At 33.0% G+C, this 21,403-nt stretch overlaps 1 protein-coding gene across 2 annotated transcripts in view; it reads right to left on the reverse strand.

The window, feature by feature from the left end:
• CDH18 (cadherin 18) overlaps positions 1-21,403 on the reverse strand; it is a 504,214-nt gene that overhangs the window by 112,734 nt on the left and 370,077 nt on the right. For both annotated transcript variants that reach the window (XM_073802032.1, XM_073802033.1), the window contains exon 6: positions 4,005-4,192. In XM_073802032.1, coding sequence (XP_073658133.1) covers positions 4,005-4,192 — 188 coding nt within the window. The remainder of the gene's footprint in view (positions 1-4,004; positions 4,193-21,403) is intronic.

The raw sequence follows: 21,403 nt of genomic DNA on the forward strand, positions 1-21,403 counted from the left end.
ATTAAAAAGAAAAATGGAACAACTGCTTATTATAAAGAAAGCAAATTGGCATATGGACCACAAGAAGAGAATCTGAGAGGTACTGCTATGAAGCCTATCCCTAGCTACAGGGTTTATGTCAGAGGAAACACATCAAGTTGCATTCATCCATATCTTTTTTTCCCCTTTCCACCCAGTCAGGCTCCATTAAACAATAAATGAAAGTTATCAAAGTGTATTTACAACGTACCACACCATGGACTGGTGAATTCAACTTGGCAATTTTCTGATGAAGGCATGATATGGACAGGAATGTGCAGATGCTCCTGCAAGCTGATTTATAGAGCAGTGCTGATTTTGATCTTTGGGAAGATTAGCTGTTCTGCCTTGCTGACTAAAGTGAGCTGCCTCAGAGATTAAATAAGGAACAGGTTTGAAAGGACTGTTTTTTCTGTTCCCTGCCATCTGAATGAATGCCTCTTAAAGGTTAAAATCCACAGAGTTATACAGTTTAGTTTCCAAATTGTAATTATTTATAACATAAAATATACAGCAATGGAATAACTCTAAAACTGATAATCCTAATCTGAAGGATTAAGAAAATAGATCAATGCAAACATTAATGCATTTTAGAGGAAGTGTAGACTACATTAGAAAATAAATTCAGGAAAAAAATAGAAAGATAATTTGGACTCATTATCAAGGTTATTTTCAGTACATAGTCATTACCATTTATGTAATTGAAACACTTACCTTGAAAATACCTATTGAGTATGTGTATATGTGTATGCAATATAGAGAATGTTAACTACATATATGTGCACACATATGCACATATACCATTTTGCCTTCATTTTTCACAAACAGCATCAAATTAATTGAGGCCATGCAGGGTGGTAAGATCCCCATTGTCCTTAACCCCACAATCTATACTTGTATTTTGGATTATGTGTGTATTCACATCATCCACCACTACCCTCACATTTGTAAACATGATATAAATTCCTACTTTATAAGAACAATAGTTCTCAATAGGCAAGGATCACCCTGCTACCCACACCCCACACATATTCCAGCTAAATCATTGCAAACTTATCTGCAAACATTTATTTCTTCCTCCTGTTTGATTTTGTCAAATAAGGAGGAATATTATCATAGGTTCTTTCTTTCCACCTGTGATCGAGATCCTAAACAGGGCCATTTCTACCTCAGAGCATCTTTTGAATTCAATTACCCTCTCTTTAGTATCCTCAGTTTCTTGTCTCTATTGATCTTTTATCCATCTGCTATAAACACACTTTCAGTCTCCCACCTTACAATTAAAATCTCCATTTTATGATGTTCTCATTTATTTGCTTTTTAAAGTATCTCCCTGGCTTTACTACAAAGCTTCTTAAAGGGGATAGTGTTGTTTTTTCTTTTTTCTCCTTTTAATTTTTTTCTCCCATTTCCTTGCCTCCAATTTTCTCTCCACCACACTAAATTTGTTCTTCTCTTCATTTTAGCAAATAATAAATATATATATTTCATTCAAGTATGTAAAATGGGTAACTTTTCAGACTTTGAAGAGACAGATTCCTGAGTTCAATTTTCTGTCAATCAGTTTCTACATGGATACAATTCTTTTTCTCTGTGATTCAGTTTGTTTTATTAGTGAGAATAATAATATTCCCTATATCATAATGTTCCAGTTAGATTGAAAGGAATGATAATAGGTGTACCAGCTCAATAAATATTTGGGAAAAGTTCTTAAAACTCATCCTGACACAGAGGAAACACTTAACAAATATTATCTGCTGTTACTATCTATTGTGATGATAATGATGATGCGGATGCGGATGGAGAGCTGAAAACTGCTCGTGAGAATCACCATGCCCCCTTTTGCCAAATCGAATGAATCTTTATAATTCTAAATTGTGTTTTAGTTCTAGAATCCTTCATATTTTTAATGACTATCTTCCTCCTGTTCAGCATCCCTTGGGAATTTTCAATGATAAAATTCACCTCTGTTTTTTGATATTTTCTTCAAAGACTCTATTTCTTTCCTGCCTTCTGCTTGTTTCTTAAATACTGGTGTTCCCTAGGGTTCAAGACTCATCTTTCAGAAAGAGTTATTCATCTGCTTACCTGGATTTACCTGAGTGAAGAAGCCATCCAAGGAATGAAAAGCAGACAATCCTCACTTCATTTTCTAATCCATAGTATATCCATTAATTACTCTAATGCTTATTGAATGCCTACGCAATGTCAGAAAACATGCTAGACATTGGGAATGCAGTGATGAGTTAAAAAATAGTCTTGTCCTTGTGTAGTTTCTATTAACAATTAATTAGAAATACTGACATCAAATGAGACCTTATCACTTCCTGCTTAGATAGCTTCAATGGCTCTCCATTGGGTAAAATTTAACAAGGCCCTGTGTGCTCACCTATGCACTAACTCCCTCACTCTCTGCTCCAGGATCAATGAAGATTTTTAGTGTACCATGTTCTACTCCATTCAGGTTCTTGTTGTGTTTTCTTTCCTCTTCCTGTAATGCTCTTTACCTAACTACCTCCTAAGTTTCTTTCAGTTCTCTGTTCAATCACTGCTGACTATCAGACAGCACCAAACACCCTAGATTTTGTTTTCCCAACAGCACTGTATAACTCTCCTTCATAGAACAGTTTTATTACCTATCTAAGAATGCATATGATATTTGATTGGTATCTCTCCGCTTCCATAGATTGGAAGCTCTATGCAAGAAGACAGTGACTTTGGTTCTGCTCAGGCTCTCATGACTCTTGTAGAGCACAGTTATGGGCACACAAGAGACACTCAAAGCTCACATATTTGTTAAATGAAGACATGGAAGTTGACTATTTTTATTAACATATTTTTGATCCAAGTTTGACAATCTCAGAAAGTTGAAAATGAGATATTTTAGGTGAAGAATCAATATTTTATATAGACCAGTGATGACTACTTCTTAAGTATTTACACACTTTAAGCTCTGCTTTGCAGGCCCCTTTTATAACATACAAAAGGCATATTAATCCTCAATTTTAAATCAATATAAAATTGTGATTATTAGAAGAATAAATGAGATTTTATACAGTGTGAAAAGTGTATACAAAACACACAAATAGATGATTAGATAGATAGCTAGATGATAGATGAATGATAGCTAGATTCAAATAGATAAATAGATGATTGATAGATTGAAAGATAGATTGATTGGTTCACTTCGATATTACAGCAGCACATCAGAATAAAATTTCTCATCCTGTGCTCTGAACATATTACACAGTAGAATCATCTGGAGTACTTGTTAAAAAGGCCAATTCTTTACCCCCACTCCATCCTTTCTGAATCAAAATATGGAGGGAAGGGCCTAGGGACCTAAATGTTAGTATATTTACAAGCTGAAGTTGTTAAACATTTAAAGACTGAGACATACTGCATTAGGAATTACATTTAAATCCTTCTTTGCTAATTGCCTGTGTTCCACTTCATTTTTACAAGGACATGAGCATTATTGTCTCTTAAAAGCAAAAAGCAATAGATTTAGTCCAATGACAAATTCTTAGGAATAAAAAAGAATGGGGAAGAAGGTTAATGGTTTCACTAAAAGATCCATCCAAGCAAACTCGTCTCCTAAATATTGTTAGCCAACATGATGAAGTTTTTTTTACATTAGTTAGAAGGTCTCTTAATGCTACTTTGTTTAGTACAGCATAGAGTAATGACATTAATAGAACAGGCATTCATGATAAATATGTTATCTGAAAACAAAGATGGGGCGCCACATTCATAGTGCATTCTATATCCAATCTTCCCACCCTACTAAAATACATTTCTTAAGAGAGGATTTAAACAGTTAGACATAATCATAATTAAAATGTAATTACATATTAAAGAGGAAATATTTGATCATTTTAATGACATGACAATATACATTATTCATACCTCTGCCAAATTTCCATTCGTGGAAAAATGAATGAAATGCCTAAATCACTAACAGTATATATTTATATATTTTTTACCTTCTTTAAGGAAAGGATCCCTTCTCTGGTCTCTTTGTCAGTGGAGATAGAGAATATCCCAACACCATCACCATTAATGATGGAGTATGTCATGTCTGCATTTGAACCAGTGTCTGCATCATTCGCCTTGATTTTCCCAACAGCTGAACCAACTTGGGCTGACTCAGGAACATACAGCTGATAGTGCTCTGAAAAATATTTCATATTAAACTTATTTAATGATAATAATGTTCATAAAATAATAATCTTATTAGAAAGAGACATTAAAATATTTAGACCATACATCTATTTATGCTTATATCTCTTTCACAAATGTTCACATTTCCCTATAGACACTTATGAATTAGACATTAAGCATAATGGACATGTTGTTATCAATTGTTTTATTGTCAAGTTAGAATCATATCTATTACAGCAAGTTATTTATATAGCAAATCTCAAATAGCTATATAAATAACAGAAATCTTTAATTAAAATGTAATTTTATAAAGATTTTCAACCATGATTAAATTAATGGTGATTTAACATTATACATAAATACAATTAGACTACATGGATAAGTGAATATAAAACATCTATAAAAATAATTTCTCTGAGGTAATAATTGTTTAGTTGTGTTATGATAAGTTTTTTTAGGTTAGTGCATCTGGTAAGTGTATGGAATATTCTAATTTGCTTCTAAAGGTACAATTGTATGTTTTAAAGTGCTGTATGTTGCTACTGAACATCGACGTGTGTGTGTGTGTGTGTGTTTGTGTTTATTCATTATTCAATAGAGATATTTCCCAGTCCTCTTCTATAAATGTATTTACACTACTTGACTTCAAATGTTATTTTTTAGTTCAACAGCCCTCACCAACAAAACATTTCATGGGTAGAGCACCTTCTTCTGTGAAACACATGATCCCCTGAGCTGAATCACGTGCGTTTATCAGGATCTGTCATATTGCTAAAGGCTCTATCCCTCCTGACAAAGCTAATTGACCTGGGAAGAGCATGAAACCCACGTTTTTACAGGACTCCACCTTGCCCTTCACAGTTGAAGGGTAAAAGGATAGGCAGCTGATTCACAATGATTCACAAAAAGAGTATGCTCCCCGAAATATTCAAACTGGAACTAGGAAAGAACGTCAGTCCCTTTTTTTTTTTTTTTTTTTTGTGGTACGCGGGCCTCTCACTGCTGTGGCCTCTCCCGTTGCGGAGCACAGGCTCCGGACGTGCAGGCTCAGCAGCCATGGCCCACGGGCCCAGCCACTCCGCAGCACGTGGGATCCTCCCGGGGCAGGGCACGAACCCATGTGCCCCGCATCGGCAGGCGGACTCCCAACAACTGCACCATCAGGGAAGCCCTACAATTTGACTCTCTTTTTTATTTTTTTATTTTTTGCGGTACGCGGGCCTCTCACTGTTGTGGCCTCTCCCGTTGCGGAGCACAGGCTCCGGACGCGCAGGCTCAGCGGCCATGACTCACGGGCCCAGCCGCTCCACGTCATGTGGGATCCTCCCGGACCGGGGCATGAACCCGTGTCCCCTGAATCGGTAGGCGGACTCTCAACCACTGCGCCACCAGGGAAGCCCTGTCAGTCCCTTTTTGATGGCAAGGCTATGAAACACTAAAAGGGACTTCTGACAATGGCCATATTTCCAAAATTCATGTTGAAATAACTAATCTAAGGGCCATAATAATTTTTAGAATCCTTAAAAATATTATGATGTTCCTAGGCAGTTACATACAAAATAGAACACTGTTCTGATGAAAAAATATATAGAAATGTTGCAAAATAAATTAGAACATGTCACCTAAAACTTTTTGAGGTAGTCTAGGAAGTCAAGTTCCTGGTTTCTAAAGTCTATAAATTCCAGCTAAACTATATAACTTCCCATAATTCAGTAAGTCTCACAAAGGACTTTCAACTAGCTAAAACTAGGACAATGACACTTGTAAAAAAACAAAAAAAAAGTCAGCACACAGAGATAAATAAGTAAATCAGAGAACTATTATGATAGTAGTATTACAAAGCACATTGTTTTCACAAAGAAAGTTGCAAAAACCTGTACCAGTGGGTCATAAAAATTCATAGCCCAGAAAACATTTTGGTAGAGTCTTACAAGAGGAAGAGTGTCCCTGGAAGAAGAAGATCAAGTGCAAAGGAAGAATTGATACTTGTTGATACACCAAGTATTACAAGTATAGTAACGTTTCCCCTTGCCCCATTAAACAAAATGGAGTATATTAAGATTAGTACTTTAACATTTTATACACTTTCCATATAGTTGAGAATTTATGAATTGTAAACTGTGAAAAACCTTTAGTATGCAGTCTCTGAGGTGGCCCCTGATGTTTCCTACTTTTTGATATTCATACCCTTAAGTAATTCCTTTTCCTCAAATGTTGGGTAGGTATAGTGACTCATTTCTAATAAATTGAACATAGCAAAATTAATGAGGTGTCACTTTCAAGATTAGGTTATGAAAGGACCATGGCTTCTATCATGGGTACTCTTTCTCACTTTCCCTTAGATTGTTCCCCTGGGGGAATCCAGCTACCAGGTTGTATTGAAGCCCTACCTAGTGGACCATATGACAAGTGACTGAAAACTGACAACAATTGTGTTAGTGAGCTGGAAGCAAAAACCATCGCTGCCTCCCCCTAGGCAAGTCTTTGAATAAGACCATAACCTGTGCTGCTGCCTACACTGGGATCTCATGAACCTGAACCTGAGGCCTCCAGCTAAGTCAAACCTAGATTCCTGATCTCCAGAAATAGTGAGATAATAAATATTGGTTGTTTTAAGCTGCTAAATTGGATTGATTTGCAATACAGCAATAGATAATCCATATACAACTGCACTGTAGTTGTCAGTGATTTGCAAAATACAAAGGACCATTTTAGTTCTTGTCATCCTGTTCACTTTGCATAATGTTTGGGGAAATTAAAACCAAAGCCATAACAAAACAAAAATCCAAACAAAAAAACAAAAATCATGATAAACATTTATTCTTGGAATAATGTATTTAAATGTCTTTTTGTCTCCACATCTTATTTTATAAAGAAATAAATTATTGCTGTTACGGCCGGTGCTCAAGATGAACCACTTGTCATATTCAAATTCTCAGCTCATCCTCCTAGAGGATACCATACCATCCAGTAATCACGCTCCTTGTTTTTTACCCAAAGGAGCTGAAAATTTCTTTTGACATAAAAACCTACACAAGACTATTATAGCAGCTTTATTTATCACGGCCAAAACTTGGAAGCCACCAAGATGTTCATCAGTTGGTGAATAGATAAATAAACTGTGGCACATCTACACAAGGAAACATTATTGTTAAAAAGAAAAAGAAATGAGCTACCAAGGCATGTAAAGACATGGAGAAACAATAAGTGCACATTACTAAATGAAAGAGGCCAATCTGAAAAGGTTACATACTCTATGATTCCAATTATATGACATTCTGGAAAAAAAACAAACAAACTATGGAGCCAATAAAAATATCAGTGGTTTCCAGGGGTGGGGTGGGGAGAGATGAATAGGCAGAACAAAGAGGATGTTCAAGACAGTGAAAATATTCTGTGTGATACTATAATGGTGGTCATTCTACATTATACATTTGTCCAAACCCATAAAATATATAATACCAAGAGTAAACCCTAAGTTAAACTATGGACTTTAGGTGATTATTATGTGTAAATATAAGTTCATCCTTGGTCAAACAAAAAGTACAATTTTGGTGATTGATGTTGACAATGAGGGATGCTATTTAAGTGCAGGGGCAGAAGATACATGGGGAACCTCTGCATCTCCTTCCCAATTTTGTTGTAAATCTAAAACTCCTCTGAAAAAAAAGCCTTATAAAAGAGGATTATATTTTAGAAATAATAATTAGACATGAATTTAAGATGCTATTATACAACTCAGAAGGATAATTCTAAGTATAGTGGATATCCTAAAAAGTGTATAATGAAGACTATAAAATGCCCAAACTGATTCAAACTATTAAAATGTATAATACCAAAGTATTCAAAATGAAATGTCTACTAATCACTACAAAATAGCTGATAGATAATATTTATTTATAAATCAAGAGAGGTTTAGAATATTTCTGCAGAATGTCCAAGGACTGAATGAATAGCCAGATACTTAAAATTACTCTAAATTCCAGGAGAATAACTACAGTGAGTCTCTTTTTTTAGATAGCTTTATTGAGGTACACTTGATATACAAAGAATTGTATATATTTAATGTGTACAATTTCATGAGTTTGGACAAATGCAAACACTGGCAATATCATCACCAAAATCAAGGTGATAAATACATCAATGCTTTCCAAAGTTTCTTTTCATGTTTTTGTTTTATTTTGTTTTTTTGTGGTAAAAAATATTTAATGTGAGATCAACCTTATTAACATATTTGGATGTGTACAGCACTACATTGTTAAGTATAGTCACTATGTGGTACAGCAGGGCTCTAGAATTTAATCTTCTAGCATAACTGAATTTTTACAACCATTGAACAACAGCTCCCCATTTCCTCTATTCTCTTAGCTCTTTACAACCACTACTGAATTATATGCTTCTGCAAGTTTGACTATTTTGGAAACCTCATATAAGTGGAATCATACAGTACTTGTCCTTCTGTGACTGACTTGTTTTACTTAGAATAATGTTCTCCAGGCTCATGCATGTCACATATAGTAGAATTCTATTCTTTTTCAGGGTTGAATAACATTCCATTATTATTGAATATATACCAAAACAAACTAGGTATAGAAGGAAGATACCTCAAAATTATAAAAGCATATATGAAAAGCTCGGAGCTAATATCACTCAATGTTAAAAAAATAAAAAGTTTTCTTCAAAGATCCAGAAGAAGATAAGGAGCCCATTCTCACCTACTTCTATTCAACATTGTACTGGAAGTTCTAGCCGAATAAATAAGGAAGAAAAAGTAAAAGGAATACAAAGAGAAAGGAAGAAGTAGAATTATCTCTGTTTGCAGATGACATGACCTTATAGGTAGAAAATCCTAGAGACTCCATAAGACAAAAACAAAACCAAATAAACAAATAAAAACCCTGTTAGAATGAAGAAACAGATTCAGTAAAATTGGCAGTTTGCAAAATCAACACACAAAAATCAGTTGTGTTCCTATACACTAATGATGAACAATCCATAAAGGAAATTCAGAAAACAATCCTATTTACAGTAGCATTGAAAATAATAAAATACTTACGAATAAACTTAAGGAAATAAAATCACTGTGTACTGAAAACTACAAAACATTGATAAAACAAAATAAATTAAAGGAGACATGAATAATGGAAAGACATCCTGTACTCAAGGATTATAAGGCTAGGCTTAATATTGTCAAAATGTCCATACTACCCAAAGAAATCTACAAATTTAATGCTATGCTAGTCTAATCACAATTCCAATGGTACTTTTTCACAGAAATAGAAAACTATTATCTTAATTTTTTTATGAAACTACAAAATACCCAACATATATAAAACAATCATGAGAAAAAAGAACAAAACTGAAGGCTTTATACTTCCTGATTTCAAAATATATTACAAAGCTACAGTAATTAAACAGTATGGTACTGGCATAAATATAGACATATAGACCAATAAAACAAGACAGAGAGTTCAGAATTAAACCCATGCATATAAGGTCAATTGGTCTCTCATGAGGGTGCCAAGAGTAAGAATATGGGGAACTGAGTTTTTTCACCAAATAGTAATGGGAAAAGTAGATACATGCATGCAAAAAATGAAATTGGATACCTAGGTTACTATACACAAAAATCAACTTAAAATGAGTTAAAAACTTAGATGTAAAACCTGAAAATGTAAAATTCCTATAAGAAAACATGGGGAAAAACTTTCTTGACACTGGTCTTGGCAAAAGTTTCTTGAATATGACACAAAGCATAGAAAATAAAAGCAAGAGTAGATTAGTGGGACTACATCAAACTAAAAAAATCTTCTGCACAGCAAAGGAGACAATCAACAGAATTAAAAGGCAACATATAGGACGCATGAAAATATTTGCAAACCATATATCTGATAAGGGCTTAATTTCCAAAATACATAAGTAACTCCTACAAGTCAATAGCAAAACAAAACAAAGACAATGAATAACCCAAATTTAAAAATGGGCAAAGTATTTGAGCAGACATATCTCCAGAGAAGACATACATATAGCCAACAGGTATATGAAAAGATGCTCAACATCATTAATTATCAGGGAAACACAAATTAACACTATAGTGAGAGACCACCTCATACCTGTTAGGCTGGCTATTGTCAAAGAACAAAAGATAAAAAGTGTTGGCAAGGTTGTGGAGAAATTGGAATCCTTGTACACTGTTGGTAGGAATGTAAAATGGTGTAGCAACTATGTAAAACAGTATGGAGGTCCCTCAGAAGATTAAAAATAGAACTACAATATGATCCAGAAATCCCACTTCAGGGTATATATCCAAAAGAATTCAAATTATGATCTCAAAGAGATGTCTGTATTCTCATGTTCATTACAGCATTATTCTCAATGGCCAAGATATGGAAACAACATGAGTGTCCATTGATAGGCAAATGAATAAAAAGAATGAATAAAGAGCCTGTCTAATAAGATAAAAAATACCAGCAATTTGGAAAATAAAACTACTGAGTGTGTATGTCTGTGTGTGTATATGATATTCTAGTGAGATAATTATAAGATTACTGACAGAAGAAATTAGAAAAAACAGAGATATTATGATAAATTGAGATGAACTCAATGAGCATTGTATGTCTCTGACAATAAAGATCACTAAGTATATAAAAATAGTTACTAGGAATTAAATAATTTCAAGGAAACAAAGGTCTTTGGGACCCAGGTTTTTTTTTAGAGTAGAAAGCATATTCTAAAGAGCCCAGTGTGCATTTAATGCTCAAATATTTTATTAGTATTTGTGTTTAACATAAATATTCACATGTACCTTTGAAACTTTAATCCTAAATATAATACCTTTATGTTCCATCACATTTTTAGGATAATATGATTAACCATGGGAGGAAATATATAAAATTATCCTAAAATAACAAAAGATATCAGACAAAACTTACTCTAAACACTAATTCTAACAAACCAAAAAACAAAACAACATGCAACTATCAATCCTGAAGACATATAACACGCAGAATCACCTTTAAGAATTCTGACAACTGAGTGTCAATAGTCCATAAATAACTAGGTATTATCATCTTTGAATAATAATTATAATACACAAACTTTTGTTTACCTGTTATTTTATGAAAACTGACATTCCCTATAGGAGAAACACTTGGGAGAAATTTTAAAAGATATGGTTCAAAATGTATTTAGAAATCTTTGACTAATAGTCTAAAGTTTTGCCTTGCTATTCATGATATAATTCAATCACATAGAAAGAGTCAGTTTATTATTTAGAAAACAATGCACTCTTATCTAAATAAGATTAACAAAGGTCATAACTCATAGCATCTTAGTATACATGGTAAATGATCTTGTGCCTTTCCATGTTATTTTTACTCAGTAATTGCTCTCTCTGGGAAAAAAAAAAAAAAGACACTATCTTGGATAATTTTACAGTGCAGTCTAATCAGCATTTCTATAGTTGCCAAAAAATCCTTAGAGTACTCTGAGCTCAAAAAAAGGTTATATATTGTAGGAGTGTTATCCAATTTTCAAAAGGAAAAAGGAAGACTAAAAAAAACAAAAAAAAAACAAAAAAAAAACATTGAGTTTTTTTTCACATTGAAATTTTTATTTCACACAGACACATATAAGCACACACACATAAACATATGGTATACATACACACAACACATTACTTGACTGTGTGTTTCATAGTATCATCATTTATATATTAGCTTGAGAGGGAGAGAGAGATCATGTATTCGTTTCCCAGAAATAAATTTTATAATTAGGTCCATAAGGACAAACACAAATTTAAAACAAGAGACTTAATTCTTAATTCTCCATGTTAAAATTAAGGGGAGAGATTTTTGGTTTTTTCCCAGTTTCCTTTTCTTGGAGTGTTTACTAGAGAAAACTTGTGATGCATATAACTATATATGTGAAATATATATATTTCAAAGCTAGAACATATTTATTTATTTTAAAATCTCATAATGTCATAGATATAATCAAAGATCTAGTTGATATAACAAAGGAATTGATTTTAAAACAATATCTCAGAGAATAGGTTATGGATTAAAAAAATAAAAACCCAAATCATTTAACATGTTTTTAAAAATACAGAAATTTATGTTTCACATTATTAAGTAAAACAGTCATTACATTCCTTAACCCGTATCTCTGCTTTTGTAAAACACAATCATATTTAATAATTATGCTGCCCCAGTACACTCATGGTAAATAATTTGGTTGTCATATACACAAGCTACAACAGAACAGCCCTGGTTATTGTTATGACAGTCATCAACTGTGGAAGGGTATTCTAGCGGAATTGTGTAGCAGTAAAAAGTCACTGAAAAAAAATCCTTCATGGCAAAGCAAATTTTTTGTTTGGTTGATGGTTGAAGTAGGTAATGACTTGTAAAATGGCAATATAAAAACACCCCTAAGGACTTCCCTGGTGGTGCAGTGGTTAAGAATCCGTCTGCCAATGCAGGGGACACAGGTTCGATCCCTCATTGAGGAAGATCCCAAATGCTGCGGAGCAACTAAGCCCATGAGCCACAACTACTGAGCCCACGTGCCACAACTACTGAAGCCTGTGCACCTAGAGCCTGTGCTCTGCAACGAGAAGACACTGCAATGAGAAGCCCACACACTGTAACAAAGAGTAGCCCCCGCTCACTGCAACTAGAGAAAGCCTGCATGCAGTAACGAAGACCTAATCAGCCAAAAATAAATAAGTAAATAAATTTATATTAAAAAAAAACCTCCCCCCAAACCAACTACAGTGTCCACATTTGCACCACTATATATTGTGAGGAGATGGGATATAGTTTGGCGGAGGAGAAAACTACAATAAACCAGCTGACTTAATGCTGTTAGGTAAGCTTTTTTCCTGCATCCATAATTTTGAGATATATTTTGGTCTTTATAATAAACAAATATCACCAGGATGTGTTTAGCTCTGGTGGTGTTTTTATATTAAAATATGTTGAGATGCTTTAATCTGAGTTCTGAGTCTCTTTTTTCCTAGTCATGAAAGTTTTCTTTCAAAACGTTTATTTTTTGTTGTTTTTGTTTTTGAAGGGCTATTTACATTCATAATTTTTCTCTCTGTCCTCTCCTACGTATAAAATACTATTGGGCTTATTGTATCAAGATTTTTCTCTTTTCCCTAATTTTTATATCACTTTTATATTATTATTGGTTCTTTCGAGTTTTACTGCTTTCAAGACTGATCTTAATTAAGCGTTTTCAATTTTCTAGAACTCCTAATTTATTTCCTACATCTCCTTTTACACATCATCAGGGTGCCTGTTTTTTTTTTTCTTAAATATTTGAACAACAATGTATCTATATCAGAAACTTACAAGACTTTTTTACCTATTATACGGAAACTATTTTTGTTTCAATTATATTAAAAATGATAATTAGTTTTCTAAAAAGAAAATTCATTGCCTATAGTTGGCTTATCCTCAGATCTCTGGATATCTGTAAGATTATTTTCTCTTTTATTGCGGTAATGTTCCTAACTTTTCTGGTTTTGTAATACAAAAGTTTTTATTAAAACCTTTGAATCTCATTAATGATATGTAATTATTATTATGACTGTTATGTTTTTATGTTTTTTTTAATTTGTCTTTTCCCTGTTTATATCTTTGGCTTAAAGAAATTTAATGTTTATGTAGTAATATTGATTGATCATTTTATGTTTAATGTCCTTGTTTTTTTTAATCTTCCCCTCTTCTAGTACCATAAGATAATCTCATTTTCTTTAAAAGCATAAATAGCCTATGTCTTTAATCAATTTGGTAAACCTTTATTATGTCAATTTATCTACTTTTTACAAGGATGACCTGTGGTGCCAGTGCCTTTCATTTCCTAATGTATTTTAATCTGTAACTCCAATTTGGACCTATACCAAGTCCTGAAGTTTATATTACACAGCTTCCTAAGGACTCCACAAAGTCCACTAGATCTATTTTCCAAACCAAATGGATGTTGATATCTGTTTTATCAGCCCCTCCTCCATTATTTTCCCTTAAGAGTTCTTGATTATTTATGAATATGCACTCTTCCACATGAAGTTTTGGATCAGTCTAGATTATTGACTCATTCAGTAAATGTTACTTATCTGTGCCAGCATAATTTCAGGTACTAAGTATACAATAAACAAAACACAAAAATCCTCATCCTTACGGAGTGTACATTCTCATGAGAAAGAAAATGGGCAAGATATATGACAAAACTATACAGTATATTATGCTGTGATAATGCTAAAGATGACAGATATAGCATGTTTATTAATCAGCCGTTTCTGTGTTGATTAATCGCCAAAATATCTCAGTAGCTTACAACAAATATTTAATTCTATCTTGCATTATATAAGAACTATGACTAAGCTACAACTACTAGGTTAGGCTCAATTCCAAGTGAATTTTCATTTCAGAATATGAGCTGAAAAGGCAGTCATTGGGAAGGAAAGATTAGGAACACAGAATGAAACCACTTAAAGGCATTTAAAGTGGTTTATGGCATGTCTTCTAATATTCTGTTAGCAAAACAAAGTCATTGGCAAAGCACAGTTAAAGTAGCAAGGACATATATGCCACCTACAGGAAAGCATGATAAGGGAGGGAAAGAAATAATTGTGAACAAATAATACAATCTGTTCACTGTCCACTCTCTAGACTAAAATAACTATGTGCCCCTTAGAGGTAAAATCCACTTACTTGCTCCCTGACACCCCCAAATCTCTTTAAAACATGGCACCAGTCTTGATTTCAAGACCTTTTGATATAATCATATACAATGTGGCTTTTCTTGTTCCAGAGACCACTGAATTACGACACATTATTTGCCCACCAAAACTTCAATATATAACTGGGGATGAATAAAGACAAAGTTGTTGAAATAAACACCCTGTTTAAAAGGGAAAATATGTCAGTGGCTCATAGCAATTCAGAAATTATTGTCTGCAATCATTAAAAGCGTTTCTGTCCTTAAGTCTCTAAGGCTAATTTATTTGTTGAACCCTTTACATTTGCATTTTTAGCCCTAAAAGTCATGAAATTTCTAGTTTCCTCCTCTTCTCTTTAGAAAATACATGATTTTTTTTTTCTGAGCTGACCTCTTTCTTGTAGTATCTTATCAAATACAGCTAATAAAAATCAACTCATATTATAGACACTCCCTCTTAATATCTCTTCTCCTAAAGCCATAGCTTCATTAGGTACATTTTGTGCCTTCCAAATTATCCTAGGAAAATATTTATCAAAGAAAAACACAGTCAACTTCTAGCATCCTATAAGCATTACTTCATACTTTTTCTTCTTCAAACACAAATCCACATAATTTATTGCTGTTGGTGTCTTGGTCAAATTAACTGGTGAATCCTAAATTCAATGGGAAAATATCTTCTAATCACTGGAAAGCATGGCAGAGACAGGGAGAGAACAATTAAATCTACCAGGGAAGGTAAGAGAGACACCAAGTATTTGAGGATGAGAAGTCAGTAAAATACTATTCCAAACAGAATTCTCTGAGGAAGACAAATGAGAATGAATGTTGTATAATGATTGCAGCCTCTGACACAAACATCTTAAGTAGTTTTCCAATGAGGTTCTCTGAACAGTGAATTCATTCTTTTTTTTTTAATGTGTCTTTATATCATCTTCATTTTTAATGCAATTTAGTGTGCTAAAGATTACTAGAGTAACAGTTTTTCCCCCTTCTCATCAATTTTGAACCCAATTCTCTATTGTCATCTGTACTCTGCTTTTGTTGATAATAAGTTCATAGTGAGTTAAATGGTTTTCTCTTTGGTTTTGGAATTCTAAACTTCACCATAACAAATCTAGGTGATAGTATTTTTCCACTCTGTTTGGAGCTTCTAATAATTATTTATCTAAGGTTTCATGTCTGTATTTATTCTTGAAAACTCTTAGTCTACTTTTTTGTTTTTGTGTTTTGAACACTGTCTCACCATTTTCTTTGGTGTCTTCATATGAAAGTCCTATGATTGTACATTGAAGCTTTTTTCCTTTGGTACATATTTCTCTCTCTCTCTCTCTCTCTCTCTCTCTCTCTTATCTTCAGCTTCTCAGATGCATTCTGACTATTTTTCTTCAAACATATCTTCCAGTTTACTTACTCTGTATTCAGCTGTGTCTAATCTATTCCCCTAATGTCAATGTCTACGTTGCATCTTCTGTTGATTGATAAGTACAGTTTTTCCATTTTTCATTTCAGAGCAAGCCCTGGTTTCATACCAGACACCTAACTCTAGTAACATCTCTACTAAATTCCTGTAATTATATACTTCCTCCTTTCTCCAGGGCTAACAAGCTAAGATGCTAGCTCCCAGTGCATACATCCTGCCTTATATTCTCTCTGGGCTCTCACAACATCAGCTTGCAAATTTCCCCCTTGAAGTGCAGACTCACTCACAATACTACAACCACATGAAAATATAAATTAAAATTTATTGAAGGAAAACATAATTACATCAGTATCAGAATGCACATAATTCCCTAATCTCTTATTTGTCCAGAGTATGACATTTAGGCTTCACAGAACTCTACAACAGAGCTCCCGTAGAAAGGAACTCCCACTCCTATAATGTTCTCTATATTTACAAGGTCAGGAGACAGAGAGCACTTCAGCACCTGGGCAAATATGCAAGAGGGGAACCTCCCTAGCTGAAGAGGTGGCTATATTGGAAAGAAGAAGCCTCTGAGTTCTATAGCTGGTGCCAGCTTATAGAGACTAGACTTGTCATATCAAACAAGTCTTCAACTTGTTTTTCCTCATTCCTCTAAATTTAAGCTCCTTTTTAATATTGTTGAGTTGTTGTCAAAATGTTGATTATGTATACACCTACATTTCTTGTTTTGTAAATATCATGAAGGTTGGTTCACTCTTGGCAACTATATTTTCCATGGAAAAAAATTAGAAAGTGTGTAGAGAGAATTTTTTCTATGAATGAAACTTCTGTTACACCAAATGTCTACTACAGAGTCTATAGCATTTTTGATGCCTTAAATTATTTTAAGATAGAATTTCTCCTTATCTGGGAAAGGTAAATATACTGGAACATTTATGATTTAAATGCCTGGATGTGAAGCTTAGACTTGTTGAGCTATGAGGTGGTGCAATGTGTATTATTGAATTTTAGGTATCAAATTGTTTATAGTACATTAGTAGTGTCTTTTTTTTCCCTTAGTTTGAATATATGTGAATAATTTCTAAGTGATATTCTACCTCATTAGCAAGTTTTAAAGATACCTCTAAATAGTGCTAATGTTACCTATTTTGGTGTTAAGACTACATAATTTTATGTGACATAGAGATACAGATATTATTTCATATTTTTTCTGAATATTCCATAATTTCATATGTGATCCTTTTCCAATCATTTCTTAGACTCCATCATAAAATGTTAATGATTAGCTGAAGTACATTTAAGAAAGGAAAACTTCATGGGAATAATAAAAGAGAATTTGGTTCATTGAAGCTTGTCCCTTTTTTTTTTTTTTTTTTTTTTTTTTTTTTTTTTGCGGTACACGGGCCTCTCACTGTTGTGGCCTCTCCCGTTGCGGAGCACAGGCTCCGGATGCGCAGGCTCAGCGGCCATGGCTCACGGGTCTAGCCGTTCCGCGGCATGTGGGATTTTCCCGGACCGGGGCACGAACCCGTGTCCCCTGCATCGGCAGGTGGACTCTCAACCGCTGCGCCACCAGGGAAGCCTGAAGCTCGTCCCTTTTAATATACTTTTTTCCCAGGATAGTCTTGATTCTAATTGATTTTAAAAAGACCTCGTACCTTTCCTTCAGTAGCTTTACCAGGTGAGCAAATAAGTCATTTCCTAAGATTAACCCTATGCCCTAGCCTATAAGAACTGTAATCAACTGATCATTACATTTATTCTGACTAGTTAATATTTTTATTACATGAATAAGATTTACTTGGAAAGTGACCACCTTTACACAAGATACATATTTATTTATGATTCTGGGAGAAAGTTGATTGACACGTAAGTGGTTAAGATACTGTAATATGATTTATCCAGGATGTCTGACATCATAGGGTTAACCAGAGAGTTTCAAAATCTCTACATTAAATTGTTTTATGCAGATATAGTATACATTGGAAATGTTACTTTCAAATTAAAAAAAAAGACACACAAGGAATCTGGGATTTCCCTGAATCTAAGACACTTGTATTGGATACTAATCATTAAGCATTACGTTAAGCTCTGCCTGTAATGTTTTTAATACATGAATAAAATAAAAGACTAATTCTACAGTTATTCAAATGCCACACATTAAAAGGACAATTGTCCTATATCAGAATATTCACCGTAATTGGGAATAATACCTTTAAAATTGCTTAACCTACATTCTATGTTATCATTTGTCAACAGGCAGCATTGCAAAGCTGATTCTCCTGTACAAATTTATTTTCTTCAAAGTAATGATACAATGGGCCACTTTTTAACACTCTCTCACTTTTAATCATAAACATGACTCATAAAAAACTGTAAACTTATAAATCCCAACTGAAAATCATTCTTACTTTTTTCAGCATTCTATGAAGAATTAGAAATTGATTTGTAAAGACTAACTAGTAACAATCAAATCATTTCTAAGAAATATATGCCCATGTCCATAAAAACACATATCTATACAAAACAGAATAAGTCAAGAAAAAAAATCAGTCTACAACTCTGTCATAGCATACAGCCAAATAGGTTAAAACAAATCATAAAATGATTGATGTGTTATGACCAGTTAGTTTCTAAACAGGCAATTTCAAATTATTCCAAAATATCCAACCTTAAAAGAATTCCACAAACTTATTTATTTATAGCTGTTATCTTGTCTGAAAGAATATTCTCTTCAGGTGTATGTATCTTGTTTAATAGAATGAATATAAAATAAAATAATTTTTTCAATTGTCTTTATATATTGTCTCATAACATAGATAAATATATTTTGTCTTTAATAAGGTTGAATGAAAAACTATTTACAATAGACCAATAACTTGCCTGTTTTATCATTAATTAGAGAATTCCAGCTCTCTTTCAAAATGTATACTTTCAATTTAGCCAGGTTAAATATCAAATTGATATACTATTTATTTAAGTATCTTCCATGATATTTCAACTTAAACAAATGGAGAGGTCTTTCCATTCTGGACCTGATGGAATTGTATATATCTGACTAACTCTCCCATCAAATAGAACTATACAAGCTGCACAATATACATAAAATGACTGCCATTGGAGGGAATTCAATGCAGCGAGGCTTGGATGAGGTATGGTCCTTGAGGGAAAGGAAGCATAACAAGATGAGTTTTACATTCTCAACGACTCAGGGCATTTTTTTTAATATGCTCTGCTATGGAAAAGAGACGAAATTACATACTTTGTGAAACAGAGGTTGGGGTTAAAGGACAGGCACAGTAGCTGAAATGAGAATAAAGGTACAAAGAAGAAACCTCAGAGAAATGAACCCCAAAATTTGAATGCAATTTTCCCTGTGATAATTATAGATATATATACTAAATTTGCATATGTGGAGACTCAAAGAAAGCAAAGCTGGAAGACAAAAGACCTAAGCAGACATTTCAGCAGGCATGAGGCACCAAGAATCAGAGTTTGTAAATGCTTGTGACTCCAGTTGATATTAGAGAAAAATTAGTTTTTAGGAGTAAGAGTATTCCTACTTCCCAGGAATAAGGGGAAAAATGAACTTAACCAGTTATAACAAAGTCTAACTAATTTAGGTAATCATATTCTATATATCTGCAAGAAGAAAAACAATTCTCTGTGGAGGAAGGTGACATAATCAGGAACTTCTACAATCGTTTATCCATAATGTTCAATTAATAGTAATAAGACACGCTTAAAAATGGAAAATGACCAAAACCAAAAAGGAAACAAGCAATAAAAAGACGCAGATATGATGTTGATTTAGGAATTATTAGGAAAGGATTTTGAAATAATTAAGATTAAGGCTTAAGAACATATAGAAAAAAGGTGAAGAATTGTAGCAAATACCAATAATGTATATTTAATAAGTCAAGGGAAAATGATAGAGCCAAAATATGTCAATGCTGAAGCATATAGTTAATAAATTTGATACACAAGTTTAATTGGAGGATAAACATGGTGGAAAAGGTTAGTGAACTAGTATATAGGTCAATATAAAATAGCTAGGTCAAAAAAGAGAGATAAAAAAATATGTATATATAGAAGAGTAGACTGATGGTGCATAGTTAAAAGACCAAACATGTATACTTTTGCAGAACCAGTAGTTAAGAAGTGAGGAAATAAGATAGAAGAAATATTTTAGTAAATGCTGACCAAAATTCCCTGGAACTCAATAAAAGATAGCTTTAAAATGCCTTATAATTGAAAAGCAGATTCTTAAAAAAGTAAATACCTCCTAGGTACAACATAGTTAAACTTCTGGAAAGTTAAGCACAGAATATCTTAAAATAAGAAAGATCCATTAAAGTAGAATAAACTATAGTAAAATGATAATAAGACTGAGACTGATTTTTTTTAAGACAGGATGGTGGTCAGCAGACATTACATCATTAATTATTGAAATAGAAAAAAATATCCTTCAAGCTAGAATTCCATTTCCATTGGAAGTTACCCTTTTAAAAATGTAGGAAAAAGAATGTTTATGAAAAAAACTAAAAAGGAAAAAAATCATTGATAGTAGACTAGCACTAAAGGAACAGAAAGGGATTTTTAAAGAAAATTTAGAATTTCCTTTAAAAACGATTAATGACTATAGAAGGAAAAATGGAAAATAAAGAAAATAAATAGCACCAGGCAGGAAGGATAAATTATAATTGACTTAAAACATGATTCTTTAACAAAACAAAACAAAACAAAATTACAATTTCACATAAGGCTTAATTTATAAGATGACAAAAATAGCAAAAATCAAAGATTTTTAAAGTTTAAAGTTATTCCATTTTTCAAGTGATAAATTATATTTTAAGGTGGAATGAAATAAATTGAAATGTCTAGAGGAAACATTAAAGAAAAATAGAAGAAAGTAAAATAAAAAATATTGATGGAGGATAAAATGAACAAAATTAAATACATGAATAATTCATAGAAAGTAAGGAAAGAGAGAAAAGAAACAAAAGAAACAAGTAGCAAGATGATAGACTTAAATAGAAATGTACCAGTAATTAATTATAAGTATAG

This window comes from Tursiops truncatus, chromosome 3 (genome assembly GCF_011762595.2).
Source record: "Tursiops truncatus isolate mTurTru1 chromosome 3, mTurTru1.mat.Y, whole genome shotgun sequence".
NCBI classification, from domain to species: Eukaryota; Metazoa; Chordata; class Mammalia; order Artiodactyla; family Delphinidae; genus Tursiops; species Tursiops truncatus.